Source organism: Rhinopithecus roxellana, chromosome 4 (assembly GCF_007565055.1).
Source record: "Rhinopithecus roxellana isolate Shanxi Qingling chromosome 4, ASM756505v1, whole genome shotgun sequence".
NCBI lineage: Eukaryota > Metazoa > Chordata > Mammalia > Primates > Cercopithecidae > Rhinopithecus > Rhinopithecus roxellana.
This window is the reverse complement of record NC_044552.1, coordinates 121,079,451-121,101,328: the sequence shown is the minus strand read 5'-3', so window position 1 is coordinate 121,101,328 and position 21,878 is coordinate 121,079,451. Positions and strand designations below refer to the sequence as shown.

At 40.2% G+C, this 21,878-nt stretch overlaps 1 protein-coding gene across 2 annotated transcripts in view; it reads left to right on the top strand.

Annotated features, from left to right (window-relative positions):
* MYB (MYB proto-oncogene, transcription factor) overlaps window positions 1–13,651 on the top strand; it is a 38,530-nt gene extending 24,879 nt beyond the window's left edge. For both annotated transcript variants that reach the window (XM_010370686.2, XM_010370664.2), the window contains one exon: window positions 12,348–13,651. In XM_010370686.2, the coding sequence (XP_010368988.1) occupies window positions 12,348–12,464 (117 nt within the window). In that variant the 3' untranslated portion in view covers window positions 12,465–13,651. The remainder of the gene's footprint in view (window positions 1–12,347) is intronic.
* Window positions 13,652–21,878: the final 8,227 nt, after the last annotated feature.

Sequence of the window (21,878 nt, the reverse complement as noted above, 5' to 3'; positions counted from 1 at the left end):
AGCCGAGACTGGAGGATAGATAGCTTGAGACCAGGAGGAGTTTGAGACCAGCTTGCGCAACATAGCTAGACTCAGTTTCCATTAAAAAATAATTAGCTGGGTGTAGTGCACACCTGCAGTCCTAGCTACTTGGGAAGCTAGGGCAGGAGGATCCCTTAAGCCCAGGAGTTCGAGGTTACGGTGAGCTGTGATTATACCCGTGCACTGTAACCTGGGAGACAAGAGCAAGACCTTGTCTCTAAAAAAATTTTTTTAAGGCCGGCCGCGATGGCTCACGCCTATAATCTCAGCACTTTGAAGAGGCTGAGGCGGGTGGATCACAAGGTCAGGAGTTCGAGACCAGCCTGGCCAACATGGTGAAACCTTGTCTTTACTAAAAATACAAAAAAATAGCCAGGCATGGTGGTGCGCACCTGTAATTCCAGCTACTCAGGAGGCTGCAGCAGGAGAATTGCTTGAACCCGGGAGGTGAAAGTTGCAGTAAGCCCAGATCGCGCCATTTCTCTTCAGCCTAGGCAATAGAGTGAGACTCCATCTCAAAAAAAAGAGAAAAAAGTTAATCTGCTATAATAGATACTAATTTATTTTAAGAAATACTTACTGAATGTTGCTCTGCATACTTGCCAGTTGGGAGAAGAAAATAAATCTTCACTAAGTGAGTGAATGTTATACACCAAGTATCTCCTTCATTTTATGTCATGGAATTCTAGCTTCTGATACCACAGAAATATGTGATTTCTAAAATGTTTCAGACTATTGTGATAACTATTGGAAAATGCATCAAGTAACTCTAAATATTTAAACATGTATGGCCTATATTTCATATAATCCTGACTTAAGTTATATTTCTATGGATGTTTTTATTGCAATTTGTTAATTTTATTTGTTTAAAACACAGTACTATTTCATATAGTTCTATTGATAATCCAATTTGACCTAATTAGGCATATTTCTCACACATGGTATTATTGAACATATTGCACATTTATTAAATGATATGTATTTTACTTAAGAGTACTTTATATAATCTCTAATTTTTGTAATTTGTGGTTACAATAAATCAAATATTAAGTGGGATTTTAGGCAAACCATCTAGACATTTTCGTCACAATGGTTTTATTAAAACAGCAAAATAGGAGTTTCAAAATATTTTAAAATTTGAATACTTCTAAAATGTAAAATATTTGCAACTGGTGTAATGCAGTTGATCCTCTATCCCTCTAAATTGTCTAAATAACTTAGGTGCAAGAACAGTTTATTGAAGAACACAGGAACTGCGCAATTTTGTGTTTTATCATTTCAGCTTTAATCACCCCGGCTTGATTATGGCAATAACATTTTAGAAAAGCAATTATTACTGTTTTTGAGGCCCATATACTGGGCCATTACGGTTTTGCTTCTAACATACATATAAATGCACGTGCTTATTTGTAAATATGTATAAATTACATTTGCTGTTTTAAAATTAGAAATGCCAAGAAGCTATGTGTTTGACATTTTATTATAAATTTTATACACATATAGAAGTATGGAAAATATACTATGTTCTAGAGTTAACACTTGTTATCATTTTGCCATATTTACCTCGTCTCTTTTTTTTTTTCTTGAGATAGAATCTCACTCTGTCGCCCAGGCTGGGGTACAGTGACGTGATCTCAGCTCACTGCAACCTCTGCCTCCCGGGTTCAAGTGATTCTCCTGCCTCAGTCTCCTGAGTAGCTGGGACTACAGATGTCCACCACCATGCCCAGCTAATTTTTGTATTTTTAGTAGAGGTGGGGTTTCACCATGTTGGCTAGGCTGGTCTCGAACTGCTGACCTCAAGTGATCCACCTGCCTCGGCCCCCCAAAGTGCTGGGATAATAGGTGCGAGCCACCGCACCGGGCCTACTTCATCTCTTTTTTTATGAAGTTTTAATTTTGTTTTTAAATTTTAATTTTTTTTTTTTTTTTTTTTTTTTTTGAGACGGAGCCTTGCTCTGTCACCCGGGCTGGAGTGCTGTGGCCGGATCTCAGCTCACTGCAAGCTCCGCCTCCCGGGTTCACGCCATTCTCCTGCCTCAGCCTCCCGGGTAGCTGGGACTACAGGCGCCGCTACCTCGCCCGGCTAGTTTTTTGTAGTTTTTTTAGTAGAGACGGGGTTTCAACGTGTTAGCCAGGATGGTCTCGATCTCCTGACCTCGTGATCCGCCCGTCTCGGCCTCCCAAAGTGCTGGGATTACAGGCTTGAGCCACCGCGCCCGGCATTTTTTTTTTTTTTTAAACAGTGTCTTGTTCTGTCACCCAGGCTGGAGTGCAGTGGCACGATCTCGGCTCACTGCAACCTCCACCTCTCAGGTTCAAGTGATTCTTCTGCCTCAGCCTCCCAAGTGACTAAAGGCGCGTGTCACCACGCCCAGCTAATTTTTGGTATTTTTAGTAGAGACAGGGTTTCACTGTGTTAGCCAGGATGGTCTGGATCTCCTGACCTCATGATCTGCCCGCCTCGGCCTCCCAAAGTGCTGGGATTACAGATGTGAGGCACTGCACCCGGCCAGTTGGTTTTTTTTTTTTTTTTTTTTTTTTTGAGACAAGGCCTTGCTCTATCACCCAGGCTGGAGTGCAGTGGCAAGATCATGGCTTGCTACAGTCTACCTCCTGGACTCAAGCAATCCTCCTACCTCAGCCTCCTGAGTAGCTAGGAATATAGACACATGCCACCATGTCCAGCTAGTTTTTTGTTTTGTTTTGTTTTGGTTTTTTGTAGAGATAAGGTCTCCCTGTGTTGCCCAGCCTGGCCTCAAACTCCTGGGCTCAAGCAATACTTCTGCCTTGACCTCCCAAAGTGCTGGGATTACAGGCAGGAGCCACCCTGTCCAGCCTGAAGTATTTTAAAGTAAATTCCAACTAATATAACATTTTATTCTCATGTACTTCCAGATGGGTCTCTAAACATGGACATTTTTATATATAACCTAATACCATCATTACATATTTAACAATAATTCTTTAATCTTCTCATTCTCTGGTATATTTAAATTTCCCATTAATCCAAAAAAGAATCAAAATTGAAACAATTTCACACATTGCATTTGGTTAAGCCTCTTAAATCTCTTTTACTCTCTAGTCCAGTGCTGTCTAATAGAACTTCTACAGTGATGTGAAGGAAATTTCTAATATGCTGCTATCCACTATGATAGCCAATGGCTTTTGAGCACTTGAAATATGGCAAGTGCTGCTGAGGAACAGAATTTTCAATTTGAATGAATTTAAGTTGCTTTAATTTAATAGCCATATTTCCTTACTCTCTTACTGGAATCAGCCATTTCCCCATGGTGCTCTGAATCGTCTTAGTGAGAAATGGTACATAGACACCAAAATCAGGGTGCTAAGTCTGCCCATTGTTATATGGGTTGTCATTGAGATACAAATTTTTTTTTTTTTTTTTTTTTTTTTTTTTTTTTGAGACAGAGTCTCACTCTGTCACCACCCAGGCTGCAGTGCAGTGGTACAATCTCAGCTTACTGCAGCCACCACCTCCTGGGTCCAAGCGATTCTCCTGCCTCAGACTCCCAAGTAGCTGGGATTACAGGCACCCGCCACCACACTCGGCTAATTTTTGTATTTTTAGTAGAGACATGGTTTCACCATGTTGGCCAGGCCGGGCTCAAACTCCCAACCTCAGGTGATCTGCCTGTCTCAGACTCCCAAAGTACTGGGATTACAAGTGTGAGCCACCACACCCAGCCAAGATTCAGTGAATTTTAATAATCCGGAACTCTCCACGTATCCCCTAATCTATAATCTACAGTGCTTAAATAGAGGCTTTTATAAGCCATTATGTACAGTCATGTTATGTTTTTTTTAATTACTTAGTCTTTTTCCAAAAGGAATTTGCAACAGCTGCATAATCTTATAATCGTTGTGTTTCTTTTATTTTTTTCACAGTTGTTTTAATTTTAAATTGTAAAAGCAAACAGGATATTCTTACAATAAAAATGTTCTGAGATGTTTTTCATAAATGTGTCTTTCATGTGGCTCAGAATATATGAGATTTTCATGTCGTATCATTGTCAGTATTCAGCCTTTTCTCCACATTGTGTGGGGTGGAGGATAGAGTATAGAAGCTTATAAAATGGTCACACATGAGTAAGTAGTGAAAACATTCAGCCTAGAAAGCGTCCATTTGTGGCAGGAAAGGCACTGTGGAATGCTGCTGGATTCCACCATTCAGTAGTTACCCGAGAGAGACCGAGGCAGACACACAGCTCCCTCCTCAGCAAGGAGAAAAGAGTTGCCTGCCTTCCTCAGCATGCTTTCCATTTCCTTTATGTTTTGAAATACTGCACATTATGCTAATCAACTTTTCTTAAGGTAGACATTTTTATTGGTAGATCAAAAACTGTATTTTAAGTTATAAGCCTTCTGAACTTCTGTATTTTTCTCTTAAATTATAATTTGCTTTTATTCCTATTTAAAACCCAAGGGTAAAAGATGTGTTCATAGGCTTTCTACTCACTCACTTTCCTCTTTTTCGTAACCACAGAATGACAGCCTTAAATTTTAATTTCCTGACTTGGCTTGCCCGTGGCCTGACTTTTTTAAAACAAGAAATTTAAGTTAAATTTCTCCAGCCATTATTATTTAAACACATCTGCACAGCATCAAAGAATTGTAGAATATTGCTAGCAGTTGATACTCTCCTCAGCTTTTGGTTCAGTGTGTTTTAGATTGCTCCTATCTTTATGTTATTTGTTTATGAACTTTTATATTTTTCAAAAAATAAGGCAAATCCTTTTTGCCTTATAGGCATTGATAAGCAGTATAATAAACAAGCATATGGGGGCAACAGAACCTGGGTTCCAGGCTAGACTCTACCATTTTCTTCTTTTTTTTTTTTTTTTTTTTTTGAGACAGAGTCTCGTTCTGTCGCCCAGGCTGGAGTGCAGTGGCGCGATCTCGGCTCACTGCAAGCTCCGCCTCCCGGGTTTATGCCATTCTCCTGCCTCAGCCTCCCGAGTAGCTGGGACTACAGGCGCCCGCCACCTTGCCTGGCTAGTTTTTTGTATTTTTTTTTTAGTAGAGACGGGGTTTCACCGTGTTCGCCAGGATGGTCTGGATCTCCTGACCTCGTGATCCGCCCGTCTCGGCCTCCCAAAGTGCTGGGATTACAGGCTTGAGCCACCGCGCCCAGCCGACTCTACCATTTTCAAATGGCGTGACTTTAATTCATCAAGTGAACAAAATTAAGCAAACTATAAGTTCGGGACCATGGAATATCCTTCACGCATCACACAGGTTACTGTGAAGATCAAATGGATATAATATTGCTTTCAGGATGGCGGCACACTTGCCACTGTACACCGGTGGTATATTAGGCAGAGGCTCCACATAATCCCTGTCCTTGAAATGCAGGCAAGACGCCCTCATCAAAGGCCAGGGTGGTTTTTTGTTTTTTTTTGTTGTTGTTGTTTTGTTTTTTTCATTGTGGTATATTATTTCCTCTGGCATGCTATTCCCTGTCCCACTCCTACAGAACTGTGTCAGTGGGTCAGCAAAAGAGAGAGCTGATTCAACTGATTCCTTGAAATAAAGGTAGTCAGACCTTGCGGTATGATGGAGATGAAGCAACTGATTTACTGGTTTTCTCTATTTTTCTGCTGCTCTTGTTGGCATTTAAGCAGACATGGAAACCGTCTGCACACGACAGAGACCTTTCTGAGCCTTTTTCATTTAGTGTGCTGTGCTGACCCGCTCCCCTGGATGCCTGCACACTCATTTGGTTCTCCCTTTTGGTCACTTTTTTCCACTTACCCTGGCAGAAATTCACATAGCTGTCAGTAGTAATTCAGTGACCTGCTTTCAAAAAACGTTATAAATTAAGCAGCTTTTCTGTGTACAGCTTTTGGGTTGAACTGAGAAGGGCTAAGTGAAGGGAGAAGCTATGTTGAGCTCAGAGTCAGAATGCCCTGCCCCAGACATTTTGAGATGTGGATTTTTCATTTGTTTTGTTTGGTGACACTTAGAGAGAATAAACATTGAGATAAAATCTTCCTTGGGCAGGCCAGCAAAGAGAGAATTGCTTTAGAGCAATTTGGCTCTGGTCTTAATCTTTAATAGTCTGGAACTCATATGTGAGTAAGGAAAAGAATATTGCAAAAACTTGTGCCACCCTAGGCTATATGATATAAACTTAGAAAGTCTATCAACATTTAAGGTGAAGAGACCTCTAGAGACATCTGGGACAAACTCCAAATTTGGGAAAGGTCCATCCACATCCATCCACATTTGCAATTGTTAATTTAGGCTTGGGAAGTGGAGGCGAGGCGTTGGTGGATGAGGCAACTTCTAGTCACCATCTCGACTTTTAATTCCCTAACTTTTAAGATTATTTTCTGTAGAAAATCAGCAGTGCTGAAGTTGGAGGCATTTAATTGATTTGTGCCAACCTAAGGAAGCATTTACTCTCAAGAAAAGTCAGGTAACCATTAACCTTACCTTAGCAGCATTTCAGTTTAAGCTTATCCCTGACTTTCAAGAGACAACTAAAGATTTCTACAGTCTCTCTTATAACTGATCCATTTTTTCAAGATATCCCTTTGGGAAGGAATTCTCATTTTTAGAATTTTCGTCCAGAGTATTTTTTTTTCAGATAGGTGAAATAGAATAAGCAGAAAATTCTTATTTTTTACTGTTTTAGATACCATTGATGGCTGCTTATTGTTTTAAAACAAAACATAATAAAAACATAATACCATCTGATGAGTTGCTTTGGTTTTACCTTTTTTTTTTCTTCAGTTTATACAAGTTTCTTATTAGGTCAGCAAATTGTAAAACACATAATTTGTCAAGGCTTTTGAAGCCAGCAGATACTGGGTGAAGTTGCTGTATGAATATAATAATAAGAACCATTTTTGTTCAGCTTGATGAAAAAACTATTCATGTTCTGAATGAAAATGTGAAGATCATCTAATTCTGACAGAAAACCACCTGTGGACATGGTCTTGTTTCTTTTTATTTCTTCTGTTTTCTACAAAGGATGGCAATATTTATTTAAAGTGCTTTAACAGGATATCCCAGTTAAAGCTTTGACAGACTGTTTATAGTTCACTTCTGCCCAGGGGCAATTAAAGGCACATTACAGGATAAGCGAGATGACTCCCCGGCCACAGGAGGAGGATGTGTGGGTAGGATTATTAATGTTGAAATGAATTATGATAGAGTGACGTGTCTGCAAGAGCACCATGGGTTAGTAACTTCACAAGAATTCATATGCAGAAACCCGTAATTCTCAGCATTTCTTTAGTGTAAATGAAACTAAAGTTTATGGAGAGAGAACAAGGAGAATTTGCAAAGATTATGTATGACAGTGTTTAAAAATATTCTTCCAGCACAAAGACATTAATCTTCCTTTGTCAAAATAATTCTGTCTGCATGAAAAGTTGGCATGGGGCCCCAGGCTTCAGGTAAGATGGGAGAAAGGGAGCATTTCTTTTTTTCTTTGTACCAAAGTACTCAATCTTCTGATCTTCCTTGACTTTCACAGCATAGGCATATGTCTACTCTGACCGGTTTGTTTCATTTATTGTGGTAAGATGTCCTTGTCTTGTGCTTTCCTGGTGCAGAAAAGGAGCTCCCTCGGTCATGCTTGGTGGCCTTTTTGTTCCTACACACAGTGGTTCTTGTACACAGTGGCTACCACATCCTGGTGTTTGTCTGTACTGGGAGAATCAGGCGTTCCAAGTCATCTTGGCTGCCCTAGCTCTGAGCTTCATGGAATATATGACTCAGAAATGCTATGCTTTCTGGAATTTGGATATTTCATTTTTATTTGTTTCTTGGTAAATTCTCTTTTGACTTAGGAGAAGCTAACTATTTGGAAAGGTCTCTCAGAACTCTGATTACAAATATATGGTACCTTCTTTATAGTGATCTCATTTTTAAATACCTAGTCCTGGAGGAAGAGCTAAATATGAATAAAGTGATGAGCCATGTAGGGGATCTCACAGCAACACGGTCAAATTTCAAGTTGAAAATACATTCAGTTGATAATACTTAGTACTAGATTCTCCTGAACTGACTTTGGGAATTCTGAGTCAACCTAAGCACTATATTACAAAGGTTCAGAACTTGACTTTTAGGCCAGGTGTAGTGGCTCATGCTTGTAATCCCAGCACTTTGGGAGGCCAACGCAGGTGGATCACTTCAGTCCAGGAGGTTGAGACCAGCCTGTGCAACACAGTGAGACCCTGTCTCTACAAAAAATAAAAAAATTAGCCAAGTGTAGTGTGCACCTGCCTGTAGTCCGAGCTACTGAGGAGGCTGAGGTTGGAGAATCAACTTTAACCCTGGAGATGGAGGCTGCAGTGAGCTGTGATCATGCCAGCCCGGGCAAGGAGCAAGACCCTCTCTCACAAACAAAAACAAAAAAGACAGAGAACTTGACTTTTAACAGGAAGCATAGTAATAGCACGCGTAAAACTGTTTTAACATAACATTTAATTTACACGTTTAGAAAATTAATTCTGGCTTGTTGCAGTGGCTTATCCTTAATCCCAACACTTTGAGAGGCCAAGGCAGGAAGATCACTTGAGACCAGGAGTTTGAGACCAGCCTAGGCAACATAGTGAGACCCACCCCCTCTACAAAAAAATTTTTTAAAAAAATATAGCTGAGCATGGTGACACACGTCTCTAGTCCCAGCTACTCAGGAGGCTGAGGCGGGAGGCTCGCTTGAGCCCAGGAGTTTGAGGGAGCTGTGATCATGCCCCTGCACTCTAGCCTGGGCAAAAGAATGAGGCCCTATGTCTAAAAAAAGAAAAATAGAAAAGAAAATTCTATATTGATTGAAGCCCAGCTAAATAGAAAAAAGAAAAAAAATTCTAATAGGCCGTTTTAAAGACTTTGGAAAAATTCTTAACCAGAGCAAAACAGAAACAATCCTTTCTTTCTTGGTTCTCACATTTCCATTCTCACCTTCATTCCCCTTCCTTCCATTCATTTCAAGTATTTTTCTTTTCTGTGTATATCTTTATGTAAATTTAAATTTACATACAAGATATTATGATATTAAGATATTTTATTCTGCTTCCTGTTTTGTCACTTGTTCTTTAAGATCCAAGTTCTTGGCTCCACGTGCATCTAATCATTGCCGTAAGCCCTGCATCGTACTTCGTATTCACCATATTTTACTATTCACCTTCAAGTAGTCGCTATAATATGTCACATTGTTGTAGCGACTGCAAATGCAAGCTCAGTAATTGAAAAGATAACATTAAATTTTGTTTTCTAACTGGTTTCCTGTGTCAGTTTCATGTTTTGGGAATTTGTATGGACAGATAGACACCAGAGAGATACGTGTTTCACCTGCATGCTTGAGGCTAGAGAAACATGATTTATTCAGAATTATTTCAAATACTGTAACTACCCTGGTAATTTTGTTTAGGAAAACATTAAATTCAGAATAGAAGGCAATTCAGAATACCTGTCTGTTATCTTTGTCTTGTCATTTTTGAGATACTCAGTTCCTGGAAAATATTATGATAATCCATCCTGCTATGTAGTATTTCAAGTTATACATTGAGCCTCTGAGTTTTCAGAGTGAACATTTCTATTCATAGACAGTGCTGTTGACATCAGTGGGGAGATGGCACAAGCTTTATGCCCTAGGAAAGTTTAAAAGCTAGAACATTACACTGCAAACTCAAAGTCAGGAAACTGTTCCAGCAACTAGGCAAGGAAACCCTACCACTGTAACCCGTACCTTGTTTTAGTAGAATTATATTTCTTTGCCAAGAAGTCTGGTGACTGTCACACCCCATCTCAACACTTTCCTGGATTCCAAGGCCCTGGTACCCTGAGCACACAATTTCCCAGGTTCCTTTTATTGTTCCTGATAAGAACTTGAATATAGGGGTGTGGTCCCGCGGGTGACATTCTTGCTCCATCATTTCTTACCCGGGTAACCTTGAGTATGGCGCCTAAATCCTCTCTTCCTTTCAAATTGCCTAGTCTGTAAAATGGATGTGGTGAATGGTACCTATGCCACAGGTGTTTTGTGTGAGAATTAAATGAGAGGAGTTATATAAATAACACTTGGAGGCATGGGGGCATATAGTGAGGGCTTATTTTATGTTGTCATTTAACCCTTTCTCTCTCTGCTCCTCCCCAGACATACACATCCCCTCCCACTGGCAATATACAAATTGCAGCTTCCTGCCTCTTTCCTGCTTTCTCGTTCCCTGGATGACATCGCTGTGTTTCCACCTCTCCCCTAATCTCAGCTGTTTTCACCCTTTCCCCACAGCATTGCCTTGACAGTTCCTCGGTGTCCCATCCCCTCTCCCCTTGGGTAACACCAGAAGCCTGCACACACTGCCTGTTATTCCTCCTGTTTCACGTGTGTCCATTCTGTCTCATAAAGGACACTGTAGGCTCTGAAAAGCTAAGGTCTTTCTTATTCTTTTGTCCCATGGAAAATAATCCCTCCAGGTAGCAATACCAGGAATAGTGCTTTTTCTAACCCACGGGTTTCCTTTTGAGCTTACTGGCACCAAATCTTACACCTGTTTGTGTTTCTGTTCCCCCTCTCTGCATTGACTGCTAGAGAGATCAGAGTCAAGAGGGAGATTACATCTAGCTGGGGCACTGTGCTTTATGGCAGGAGTTTTGTGTGCAGATCTCATACCATCTTCATGTTCCAGTTGTTCCTTAGTATCCATGGGGGATTTGTTTCAGGACCTGCAAGGACACCAAAGTCTGTGGATGCTCAAGTCCCTGATATAAAATAGCATAGTGTTTGCATATAATCTACGCACATCTTCCCATATAATTTTTTTTAATTATTTGTATAAATTCATGGGGTACAAGTGTAATTTTGTTACATGGATGTATTGCATAGTGGTCAAAGTCAAGGCTGTGAGTGTATCTATCAACAGAATAACGTACATTGTGCCCATTAATTCCTGTATACTTTAAATCATCTCTAGATTACTTACAATAGCTAATACAATGTAAATGCTATGGAAATAGTTGTTATATTGTTAGGGGATAATGACAAGGAAAAAACCTATACATGTTCAATACACAGCAATTATTTTTTTCTGAATATTTTTGATCTGCCATTGATTGAATCTATGGATGTGGATCCCACAAATGTGGAACCCACAGATATGGAACCCACAGATGCGGAGAGCCAACTGTGTTTATTTTTTCCAAATCTGTTTCCCTATGACTCTGCTTTATACATATTTTAAAACTCTCTTGTCTTGTATTTCTTTTGTAATCATCTTACATCCTTTTGGAAACCAAGTGGGGCATAAATAGTACATGTTTGCATTTGAGGCAACACAGAGGCACCGCAGGAGCTGGAGACAGCAAAGTTCAAAGCCAGTCCACCACTTACCTACAGAGTGGCCTTGGGCAAGTGACCTCCATTCTCTGTCTCCATTCTCTAGCCTGTCTAGAGAGAGAATGAACCAGCCTCATGTTTTAATGAGATAATGCATGTGAAATGTGAAGTGCCACTGTCCCTGGCATGGAGATGCTGTCCTTAGATATTAGGTCCATCTTGTGCCTTCTAGTGTATCTTTAAAAATTAAACTATTCTGATTTCATGTCTGTAATCCCAGCACTTTGGGAGGCCAAGATGGGCAGATCACTTGAGTCCAGGAGTTCAAGACGAACCTGGGCAACATGGTGAAACCCTGCCTCTACAAAAAAATACAAAAATTAGCGGGGGCTTGGTGGCACGTGCCTGTAGTGCCTGCTGCTTGGGAAGCTGAGGTAGGAGGATCACTTGAGCCCAGAAGGCTGAGGCTGCAGTGAGCTGTGATTATGCCGATACTGATCAGCCTGGTATGGCAGAGCATGACTCTTTGAGACAAACAAAAAAATTAAACTATACTGATAACTATTTCTAAAGTAACTGGTGAAAACATATATACAACACTTAGCAGGTGTTGATCAATTCCAGTACATGCATGAGCTGCTTTGCGCTGTGGCTCAGGCACTCAGCAGTTTGCTTAGTGAGTAAGTGGCCATAGCTCACCTTAGGTATCTGGAGAATAATGTTCATTCCTGTCTCCAGCTTTGTAAAATTGCCTGATAGTCAGAAGGCATTAAAATGTGAAGATGTGATTGTATCTTATGAAGCTGCTTGGAATGGGTTTTCCCTCTTAACATATAATTTCTGATCATCCATATCCCTTAAGAACACCGGATTTCTGGGGGCCAGGGAGGTAAGATTCTATCTGACAAAGCCTTTCTGGTGTCAACCACTTGCCATCTCTTGGTCAGTGCTGGCCCTGCTGGGACTATAAAATGAGCTTCCTTGTCTGACGTTCTGTTGCCCTCTCTTTCCCCATCAGCCTTGTAGCAGTACCTGGGAACCTGCATCCTGTGGAAAGATGGAGGAGCAGATGACAGCTTCTAGTCAAGCTCGTAAATACGTGAATGCATTCTCAGCCCGGACGCTGGTCATGTGAGACATTTCCAGAAAAGCATTATGGTTTTCAGAACACTTCAAGTTAACTTGGGATATATCATTCCTCAACATGAAACTTTTCATGAATGGGAGAAGAACCTATTTTTGTTGTGGTACAACAGTTGAGAGCAGCACCAGGTGCATTTAGTTGAATGAAATCTTATTGGATTTCACCCAACTAAAAGGATTTTTAAAAATAAATAACAGTCTTACCTAAATTATTAGGTAATGAATTGTAGCCAGTTGTTAATATCTTAATGCAGATTTTTTTAAAAACATAAAATGATTTATCTGTATTTTAAAGGATCCAACAGATCAGTATTTTTTCCTATGATGGGTTTTTTGAAATTTTACACATAGAAGGTACTCCAGTATTTCACTTTTCTTGATCACTAAACATATGCATATATTTTTAAAAATCAGTAAAAGCATTACTATAAGTATAGACTTAATACCATGAGACAATTAATCCAGATTGTAAATGCTCATTTATGGTTAATGACATTGAAGGTACATTTATTGTACCAAACCATTTTATGAGTTTTCTGTTAGCTTGCTTTAAAAATTATTACTGTAAGAAATAGTTTTATAAAAAATTATATTTTTATTCAGTAATTTAATTTTGTAAATGCCAAATGAAAAACGTTTTTTGCTGCTATGGTCTTAGCCTGTAGACATGCTGCTAGTATCAGAGGGGCAGTAGAGCTTGGACGGAAAGAAAAGAAACTTGGTGTTAGGTAATTGACTATGCACTAGTATTTCAGACTTTTTAATTTTATATATATATACATTTTTTTTCCTTTTGTAATACATTTGAAAACTTGTTTGGGAGACTCTGCATTTTTTATTGTGGTTTTTTTTGTTATTGTTGGTTTATAAAAGCATGCATTGCACTTCTTTTTGGGAGATCTGTGTTGTTAATGTTCTATGTTTTGTTTTGAGTGTAGCCTGACTTTTATAATTTGGGAGTTCTGCATTTGATCCGCATCCCCTGTGGTTTCTAAGTGTATGGTCTCAGAACTGTTGCATGGATCCTGTGTTTGCAACTGGGGAGACAGAAAACTGTGGTTGATAGCCAGTCACTGCCTTAAGAACATTTGATGCAAGATGGCCAGCACTGAACTTTTGAGATATGACGGTGTACTTACTGCCTTGTAGCAAAATAAAGATGTGCCCTTATTTTACCTACCTTTGTTTTCTCTCTTACTTGTCACTATGGACAACAGTTACACTTTAAAGAAAATAGAGCAGTCTCAAAGCACTTTCCTCTAATAATTGCACACCATATGCACTTTGTGTGAAGAAGCCAGGAATCGTTACAATGGAGAAGAAAGAGCAAGCAAACCAAGTTAAATAGTTCACAATCACATGGACGATAGCGAGGAATCTCTTCCAGAATGCATCAGTCAGTGTCCAGCAGCATGTGAGTAGGGATGCTGTAAGGGGGATTCATTCACAAATGTACTGATACCACAGATGTGGGCAGGGGCTAGGAGAGCCACAGGATGCCGGCCTGAAGGCGCCTGGAAGGCCGCCTGGAGGGGGACAGTCAGGAAAGCAGGAGCCCTTGAGAGGAGCACTAGCCTTTGATGAGACCACTGCCATCGAAGGAGACCTCGCAGGGAGGGAGCCAAGGGTAAACCCTAACTTTGTTTCCCTGTTTCTCCTATCTCTGCCCAGGGGTCCTCATTGGCAGAACCAACCAGAAGCTGGAGGACAAGGGAGCTCCCGGAATGGGAGCCAGCCTGTGAGCCTTCATGGGTATGCGGAGTCGTTCATTCAAAATAACCCCATTTCACAGATGAATCTCTGCTGGCTCCATCTTCAGCTTAGTGTTCTCTTCCCTATACTGTAATACCCCTTTTAACATAAATTCATTTAAATTTCCTTTACTCACTCTGTTCCAACTCTGAATTCTCATAGGCATGATACACTTGGTGTTCGTAGAGCCAAGGATTTGTTACGCCTAATTACTAGTTTTTAAGTCGATTTGGTGGACTTTTACTGTCCTGCTGATAGATGACATGACACGTCTTCCCAGTGTTAGGAAGCTCTTTATATTCGTGCCGTCTCTGAGTATTTTGCCAAGTGCTGACTCTGCCACTTACTAGCAGTTTGAACTTAGACAAGTCACTCACATCTCTGAGCCTTTTCTCCTTATCTGAGCAATGAGTTCTTTCCCACAGTGAAACTTTTATTAAGTAATGCACTACACAAATGTTTGTTATTATGTACACTTTCCATAGTCCAGTGATGCTTGCTGTGTAGTGTGTGGAATGCCCATCTTGCTGATAATGTGTGCTGCCAGTTACACAGTTAGATTGAGAGATCACTTAATTATTAATGACAAGAGTGAACTCAACATCTTACAGAACTGAAATAGATATTTATATTTCAAACACGCTTACAACCCAATAACTAGAGACTAAAAACCTAACTTCATGAAAAGGAGTGTAAATTTAGCTGTTATGGTCAATTACTCACACTCACAGAACACCCAGTTCACAAGCATCTCCAAAACGTGGATTGTTCTGATCAATTTTGAAAATCATCCTACTCTCTACAGCAGGAATTCAGGTAGTATAAGTGAAAACAGTATTATATACTACTTAAATGAAAGGCTGCACTTGTGAGTTGCTATGTGTGAAGTTGCTTGTGCCTATGTCCATCCAGAGAACAGGAGAGACACTGAGAAGACTGATGTGTCCCCGGCCTCTAGATGGGACTGAAAATTCAAGATAAGAGAGATGCCCAGGGATACATTTCCTTCTTTCTTTAGAAATTATACAATATTAGAACTGAAAGAGACATTAGATATCATCAGGGCTTCCAATAAGGGGCTCACTGCCTTGCTTTATTGAAAGAAAATCAGTTTTGAAGCGGGACCAATATTTTCTTTTTCTTTTTAAATAGAGATGGCGTCTTGCCATCTTGCCCAGGCTGGTCTCAAATTCTTGGGTTCAACCAATCCTCCCACCTCAGCCTCCCAAAGTGCTGGGATTACAGCTGTGAGCCACCACACCCGGCCACCAATCTTGATTTGAATTCAGACCCTACCCTTTACCAGCCACGTGACTTTGTATGTTTTACTTAATCTCTCAAAGCTTCGTTTTACTTATATTTTAATTACACTGGAGATAAAATTGCATCTCAAGTCAAGGTTGTTAGCTATTGTGAAGATTCTGCAAGTAAATACGTTCTCGCATCTCTGTAAAACGTTGCAGTGCCTGTTGATTAGTCACCATGATGACTTATGATCAATTAGAGAAAAATGCCTGTTACCCAGCGATGGGGAAGTGAATACCTCCGAGACCCATGTCCCCAATTGTGTGTTAAAACTATTCTATGTTAAAAACTTACTTTAAAACTCAATTATATCTTCTCAAAATATTCCTAATCATTCTAACATATTTTAGTTAATATGTTTCTCCTTCTTGTGCAAATATGTATGTGGGAAGTAGGTGGCATATTTTTCCTTAAGCTTGCTGCTTTCTAATCCAAAAAAAATGTGATGTGCAGATCTATTACACTCCACTTAAAATACTTACAACTTTGGGGCTTATTTTTCTCCTTTCAACCATTACTATTATAAAAATCAATTCTTCCTTAGTCACCATTTTTAGAGGGTAGAGTTAAGGAAAGGAAGTCAGCTAAAATACAAACCTCTTTGTTTTTTGTTTTTTGTTTTTTGTTTTTTTTTTTTTGAGACGGAGTCTTGCTCTGTCGCCCGGGCTGGAGTGCAGTGGCCAGTTCTCAGCTCACTGCAAGCTCCGCCTCCCGGGTTTATGCCATTCTCCTGCCTCAGCCTCCGAGTAGCTGGGACTACAGGCGCCTGCCACCTCGCCTGGCTAGTTTTTTGTATTTTTTAGTAGAGACGGGGTTTCACCGTGTTAGCCAGGATGGTCTCGATCTATTGACCTTGTGATCCGCCCGTCTCGGCCTCCCAAAGTGCTGGGATTACAGGCTTGAGCCACCGCGCCCGGCCCAAACCTCTTTGTAAAAATAAAGTTTAGCGACTTGGGAGGCTGAGGTGGAAGGATCCCTTGAGCCCAGGAGTTTGAGACCAGCCTGGACAACATAGAGAGACCCCATCTCTGGAAACAAATAAATTTCAAAAGGAAAGTTTACTTATATACAATTATACATAGTAACTTTGCTCCCTATAGCAAAAAGAAGCTAAATTGTAAATCTTATGGGACTTGTTAGTGTTCTAGTAATAAACAGTTAATAATTTTTTAAAATTAATATTCAGTGAAAATAATCTTGGCCGGGTACAGTGGCTCATGTCTGTAATCCCAGCACTTTGGGAAGCCAAGGCAGGTGGATCACCTGAGGTCAGGCGTTCGAGACCAGCCTGACTGGTCAACATGGCAAAATCCCGTCTCCACTAAAAATACAAAAATTAGTGGGGCGTGATGGTGCATGCCTGTAACTCCCAGCTACTCGGGAGGCTGAGGCATGAGAATCGCTTGAACCTGTGAGGTGGAGGTTGCAGTGAGCCAAGATTGTGCCACTGCACTCCAGCATGGGCAACAGAGGAATGCTCCATCTGAAGAAGAAGAAAAAGAAGGAGGAGGAGGAGGAGAAAAGAAAATAATCTTGATGCTAATGTGGAAATTAAAGAGGTTGTTTGATATTTGTCTTTAGACTATATTTCTTTAATTCAACTAGTGTATGTCGAGGCTCTATTTTGTGCCAGGTGCTGTGTCAGAAGTTGGGGTTAGAGCTCAGAACAACATAGATCAAAGTCCCTGCCCTCTGTGAGCTTATGTTCAGATGGGAGACACAGATGAGTAAAGGTTACTACAAAATAATCAGAATAGGGATAACAGAGAGCACCACAGGAGAGCACCACTAGACGTGGAAGAACAAGACAGGTTTCCTACAGAACTGACACCTAGGCAGGACTGACAGATAAAGTCAGGCAAGAGTTGGAAGGGACAGTAGAGTAAGATGTGACATCTTAAACTTGCTGAATAAAAACACCCAAATATAACAACTTATCTTTAAATTCATGATGATATATTGTATGTGGACACTCAGGCAATTCTACTACCTGAGTATATCTAGTTAGTATATTTTTTTCCCATGCTCCAAACAACAGTTTCACACCCCTTTCTCTCAAACTCTCCATCCCATTTCTACCCAGTCCCAGCAGACAACTTTGACTGATGCACGAATGAGAAAAGAGAAGCCGTCAACAGCCACACCTGCATGCCTACTCTGTCTGTCTCTTGTTAGCATGGGTGAGCATGTCCGGCCACAATCATGAAACGGCCCATCCATTTGGCCTCTGCAAGTCATTCCTCTGTATCCTCAGGGGCTTCTTGTGAATACTCGTTCTCTGTCCTCGACATCTTCATTGTCTTCCTCTCTCCCAATGATTGCATCACATTAACATGGTCTACAACTCCCAGCAGGAAAGACAATATTCCCCTAACAGTATAGTTTTTGTTTTGTTTTGTTTTGTTTTTTTGTTTTTTTGAGACAGGGTCATGCTCTGTCATGCCAGGCTGATCAGTATCGGCACAATCAGGGCTCACTGCAGCTTCAGCCTCCTGGGCCCATATGATTCTCCTACCTCAGCTTCCCAAGTAGCTGGGACAATGGCATGCGCCCCCAAGCCCCACTAATTTTTGTATTTTCTGTAGAGATGAGGTTTCACCATGTTGCCCAGGCTGGTCTCAAACTCCTGGACTCAAGTGGACAATATCCCCTTATATGCCCCATCATATCACCCCCATTGATCTGCTCCTCAGCAAAACTGCTTAAGAGAATTCTGTATGGCAGGTCCCCACGTCCCCAGGTTGCCTCCCTGCTGCCCACTCCACATGAACTTTCATTGCACCCACTCTGCCATGCCTGCCTCTTCAATGTCACCAGTGAGCTCCATTTTGCCAAATCCTGTAGTCACTTCTTCAGCCTCATTTTACTTCACTTATTGGCAGCAGTCAACAGAGTTGACACCCCCTCTTTCTCGAACCATTTTTCTCTCTTGGCTTCAGGCATGACTCTCCTGGTTTTCCTGCTTCTCACTGGTTCCCTCTGTTTGCTGCTCCTCCTCACTTTGGGCCTCAAGTGGTCCTTCCTTCTCTCTCCATCATTCTTCCTAAAGGATTTCATCAGTGCTGTGGTTTTAAATACCATCTCTTCATCCCTGAGCCCACTCTGAAATTCAAGACTCCTGCAGCCTATTCCATGTTAACATCTTCCCCAAATAAGCATCTTAGATTAAGTAAGAACAAAACAGAACTCATAATCACTTAAATGCTTTTTTCTCATTAGCAGTAATTGGCCCTTATCTTAATTTCTTCATTCCTCAAGCCAAATATTTGTCATCCTTGGTTTCTCTCTTTACCTTAATACCCTCCTTACACTCAAGTGATCAGAAAGACCTGAATATTCTACCTGCAAAGTGTACCTTAAGTGTGTCTGCTTTCTCTATTACCTGTAATGGCATCATTAGTAATGACACAATATTAATGAAGTGCTCACAATATGCTAGGGAAGAAGAAAGAGGGAGCAAGAAAAGAAGAAAGGTGGTGGCTGAGAGGTGAGTTTTGAGAAACTGAAAGAGAAACCTGGAGAAAAAAAAAAAGATACGAGGCCAGAGAGAAAAGCACTGTAAATAGAGCTTGAACTTTGTCCATAGAGATATGGGGAGATATTGAATGGTTTCGGCAGGGATATAAAATTACTCATGTGTATCTGATTGATATAAATAATTTTGTTCAAATCCCTTTTTCATACACAGTATAAAATTAAACCTTAGGTTAGCAGGGCCAAATCCTGGCAGAGCCTGAATCTTATACTCAGTTAATTGGATTGTACATAGTGCATTTCCTACTGCTTCTTAATTTCCAAAGAATGTGCTTTAATCCCAGAAAAATCTTATTGAAAACATATCTTTTGATCCAAAGTTCATAAGGGCTGTTTTCACCTTTTATAGTCCATACTTATAGCACTAATTAGTTCAGGAAGAAGTGATTACTTAACACACTTTTCTCTTTTAAGAGCAGAATATTATCAACCAATAATTTATCTAAAACTTTCCTCATCATTTTCAAAAGCCAAATCTTCTATTGAATTTTTCATGTGGAATAATCCTTGATTATATTTTGATATTTCGGTCATTAAGAAATTCTGCCAATATTTGTTCTTGAAGGTGTTCTTAGCTTAATTTTATATTTTCTTTTACTCTTTAATCTAGAGTGCATTTGTAGAGTCAATGATTCTCAGAAACACATTGGAAATTTGTTTAAAATGGAGATTCTTGACCTCACCCTCGGAGAGTCTGATTTATGAGTCAGGTGTAGGCCTCGGAGTGTTTAACGAGCTTGCAGCTGATTCTAATGCAGGTGGTCTGAGAGGACCACACTAAAACACCCTGCCTTACTCCCCCCAACCCTGTGTTTTCTATCTAAACACTCCCCAAGACCTTTCAATTTCTGTGGGGCCCATAATTTTTAATTAAAATGCCCATTTGTCTATAGAGTATTAGAAAAATATTAAGACCCTAACTATAAGTAGATTTTCTTAAATCCAGAGAATTATTATGTTCCAGATGTTGGTATTAATGAAGGCTAACCTTGGCCTCTGATCCATCTTTTGTTTGATTTTTATAATATATGGGGAAACATAATTTTGTATATATCTAAACCTCTTTAGAAATATGGTTCAGTTGCATATGATCTGTCATAAGGGAATTTATATCTCAAGAAGTTAAGCACATAAACCAAACAAGAGCAAAAAAACAAACAAACAAACAAAACACTTTTCATTCAGAAATCCTTGGTTCTAAACCAGTCTCTAATCAACTTGCCAAAAACCCTGACTTCAAATCACTTTACACCTCTGTGCTTTGGGATTTCTATTTAGATGTAGTTAAGTATTTAATCCTGTATATAGTTACAAAGCCCAGGGAGAACCTCAGATCAAAGACAAAATTGAAAGAAAGCTTTAGTAGCCCAGAGACATTGGAATACCAACGATATAATTGTGAGGTTTTCCTGCTAGAAAACATCCTCTGAAATGAACTTTTAAGTTAACAAATCACCCTTCACCTGTGTTTGGGGGCAGATGATAGAGAGACTCAGGATTTGTTTTCATTTGGTCACTTTTCTAAAGAAGACAAATCCATCCACCTATTCTTTAATGGTCCTAAATAGCTAACGATGGACAGACAACTCCCTTCCCTTCCTCAGTCGGTTTCCAAGTCAAGGCACTCAGTGCCCAGTGTATGACCTGAAGCCCTCTGGAAGGAAAGTGGTCATTGGTTAGGGTACTCACCAGTTTGGCCTTACTTTGAACATCCCAGGTTTATTTCCTTCCCCATTTCAAATATTCCAAAATGAAAGACATTAGGAACATGTATTCTGGTTAAATACCATGACTGAAAATAGGAACGAATGCCACTCCATCAGGAAATTTCACTAAATGACAATGAATCAGCAAATAAGGGGCATAAATATACAAGTTAAAGAAAACAACAGGTAAGAGATTATTTGTCAGGAGCCTATAACTCATTTATTTATTCAACAAATATTTATTGAGCACCTCCTCTGCAAGCAAGACAGAATTCAAAACAATTAAATATGTATTACATATACAGCATATATGTTTACATATAAACAATATATAACATATATATAAAGTTACTGGCAGAGTAATATTTTCTTGGATACTCCCAGATGTACTAAGAAACAGGCTTGTTTCAAATTTGCTTTATTAATAACCATATTTCTTTAACATATTCTTTTTCATCTTTTACCATTTCTGACATCAGACTGTGTCTTTAACATGGTCTGATTTTTCTTTTGTTGAAACCTTATTAAACCCATAGGGTCTTATAATTGATACCATAAAATAAAGGAAAAGCTTGGAAATTAACCAGCAGAAATTTCAGAAAGAACCCCTTAGGTTTCTTTTTTTTTCTCTCTCTCTTCTGAGACAAAGTCTCACTGTCACCCAGGCTGGAGTGTGCAGTGGTGAGATCTCAGCTCACTGCAACCTCTGCCTCCCGGGTTCAAGCAATTCTCCTGCCTCAGCCTCCTGAGTAGCTAGGATTACAGGCGTGTGCCACCGTGCCCGACTAATTTTGTATTTTTAGTAGAGACAGGGTTTCACCATGTTGGCCAGGCTGGTCTCGAAAACCTGATCTCCAGTGATCCACCTGCCTCGGCCTCCCAAAGTGCTGGGATTACAGGCCTGAACCACCGCACCCGGCCCCTTAACATTCATTAGTAATGAAACCAGCAGGTGTTCTGCTCCCCAAAACCTTTGTCCACTGTCTCCAGACACTCAGAGCCGCATGCTTAACTGTGGCTCATGGGTTAATGCATGTCTGAACTTTTTCAGGGTGGAAACTCCCTTTTTTCTTTAGTGTCTAACCCAATGCCCAGCATGACATAAGTGC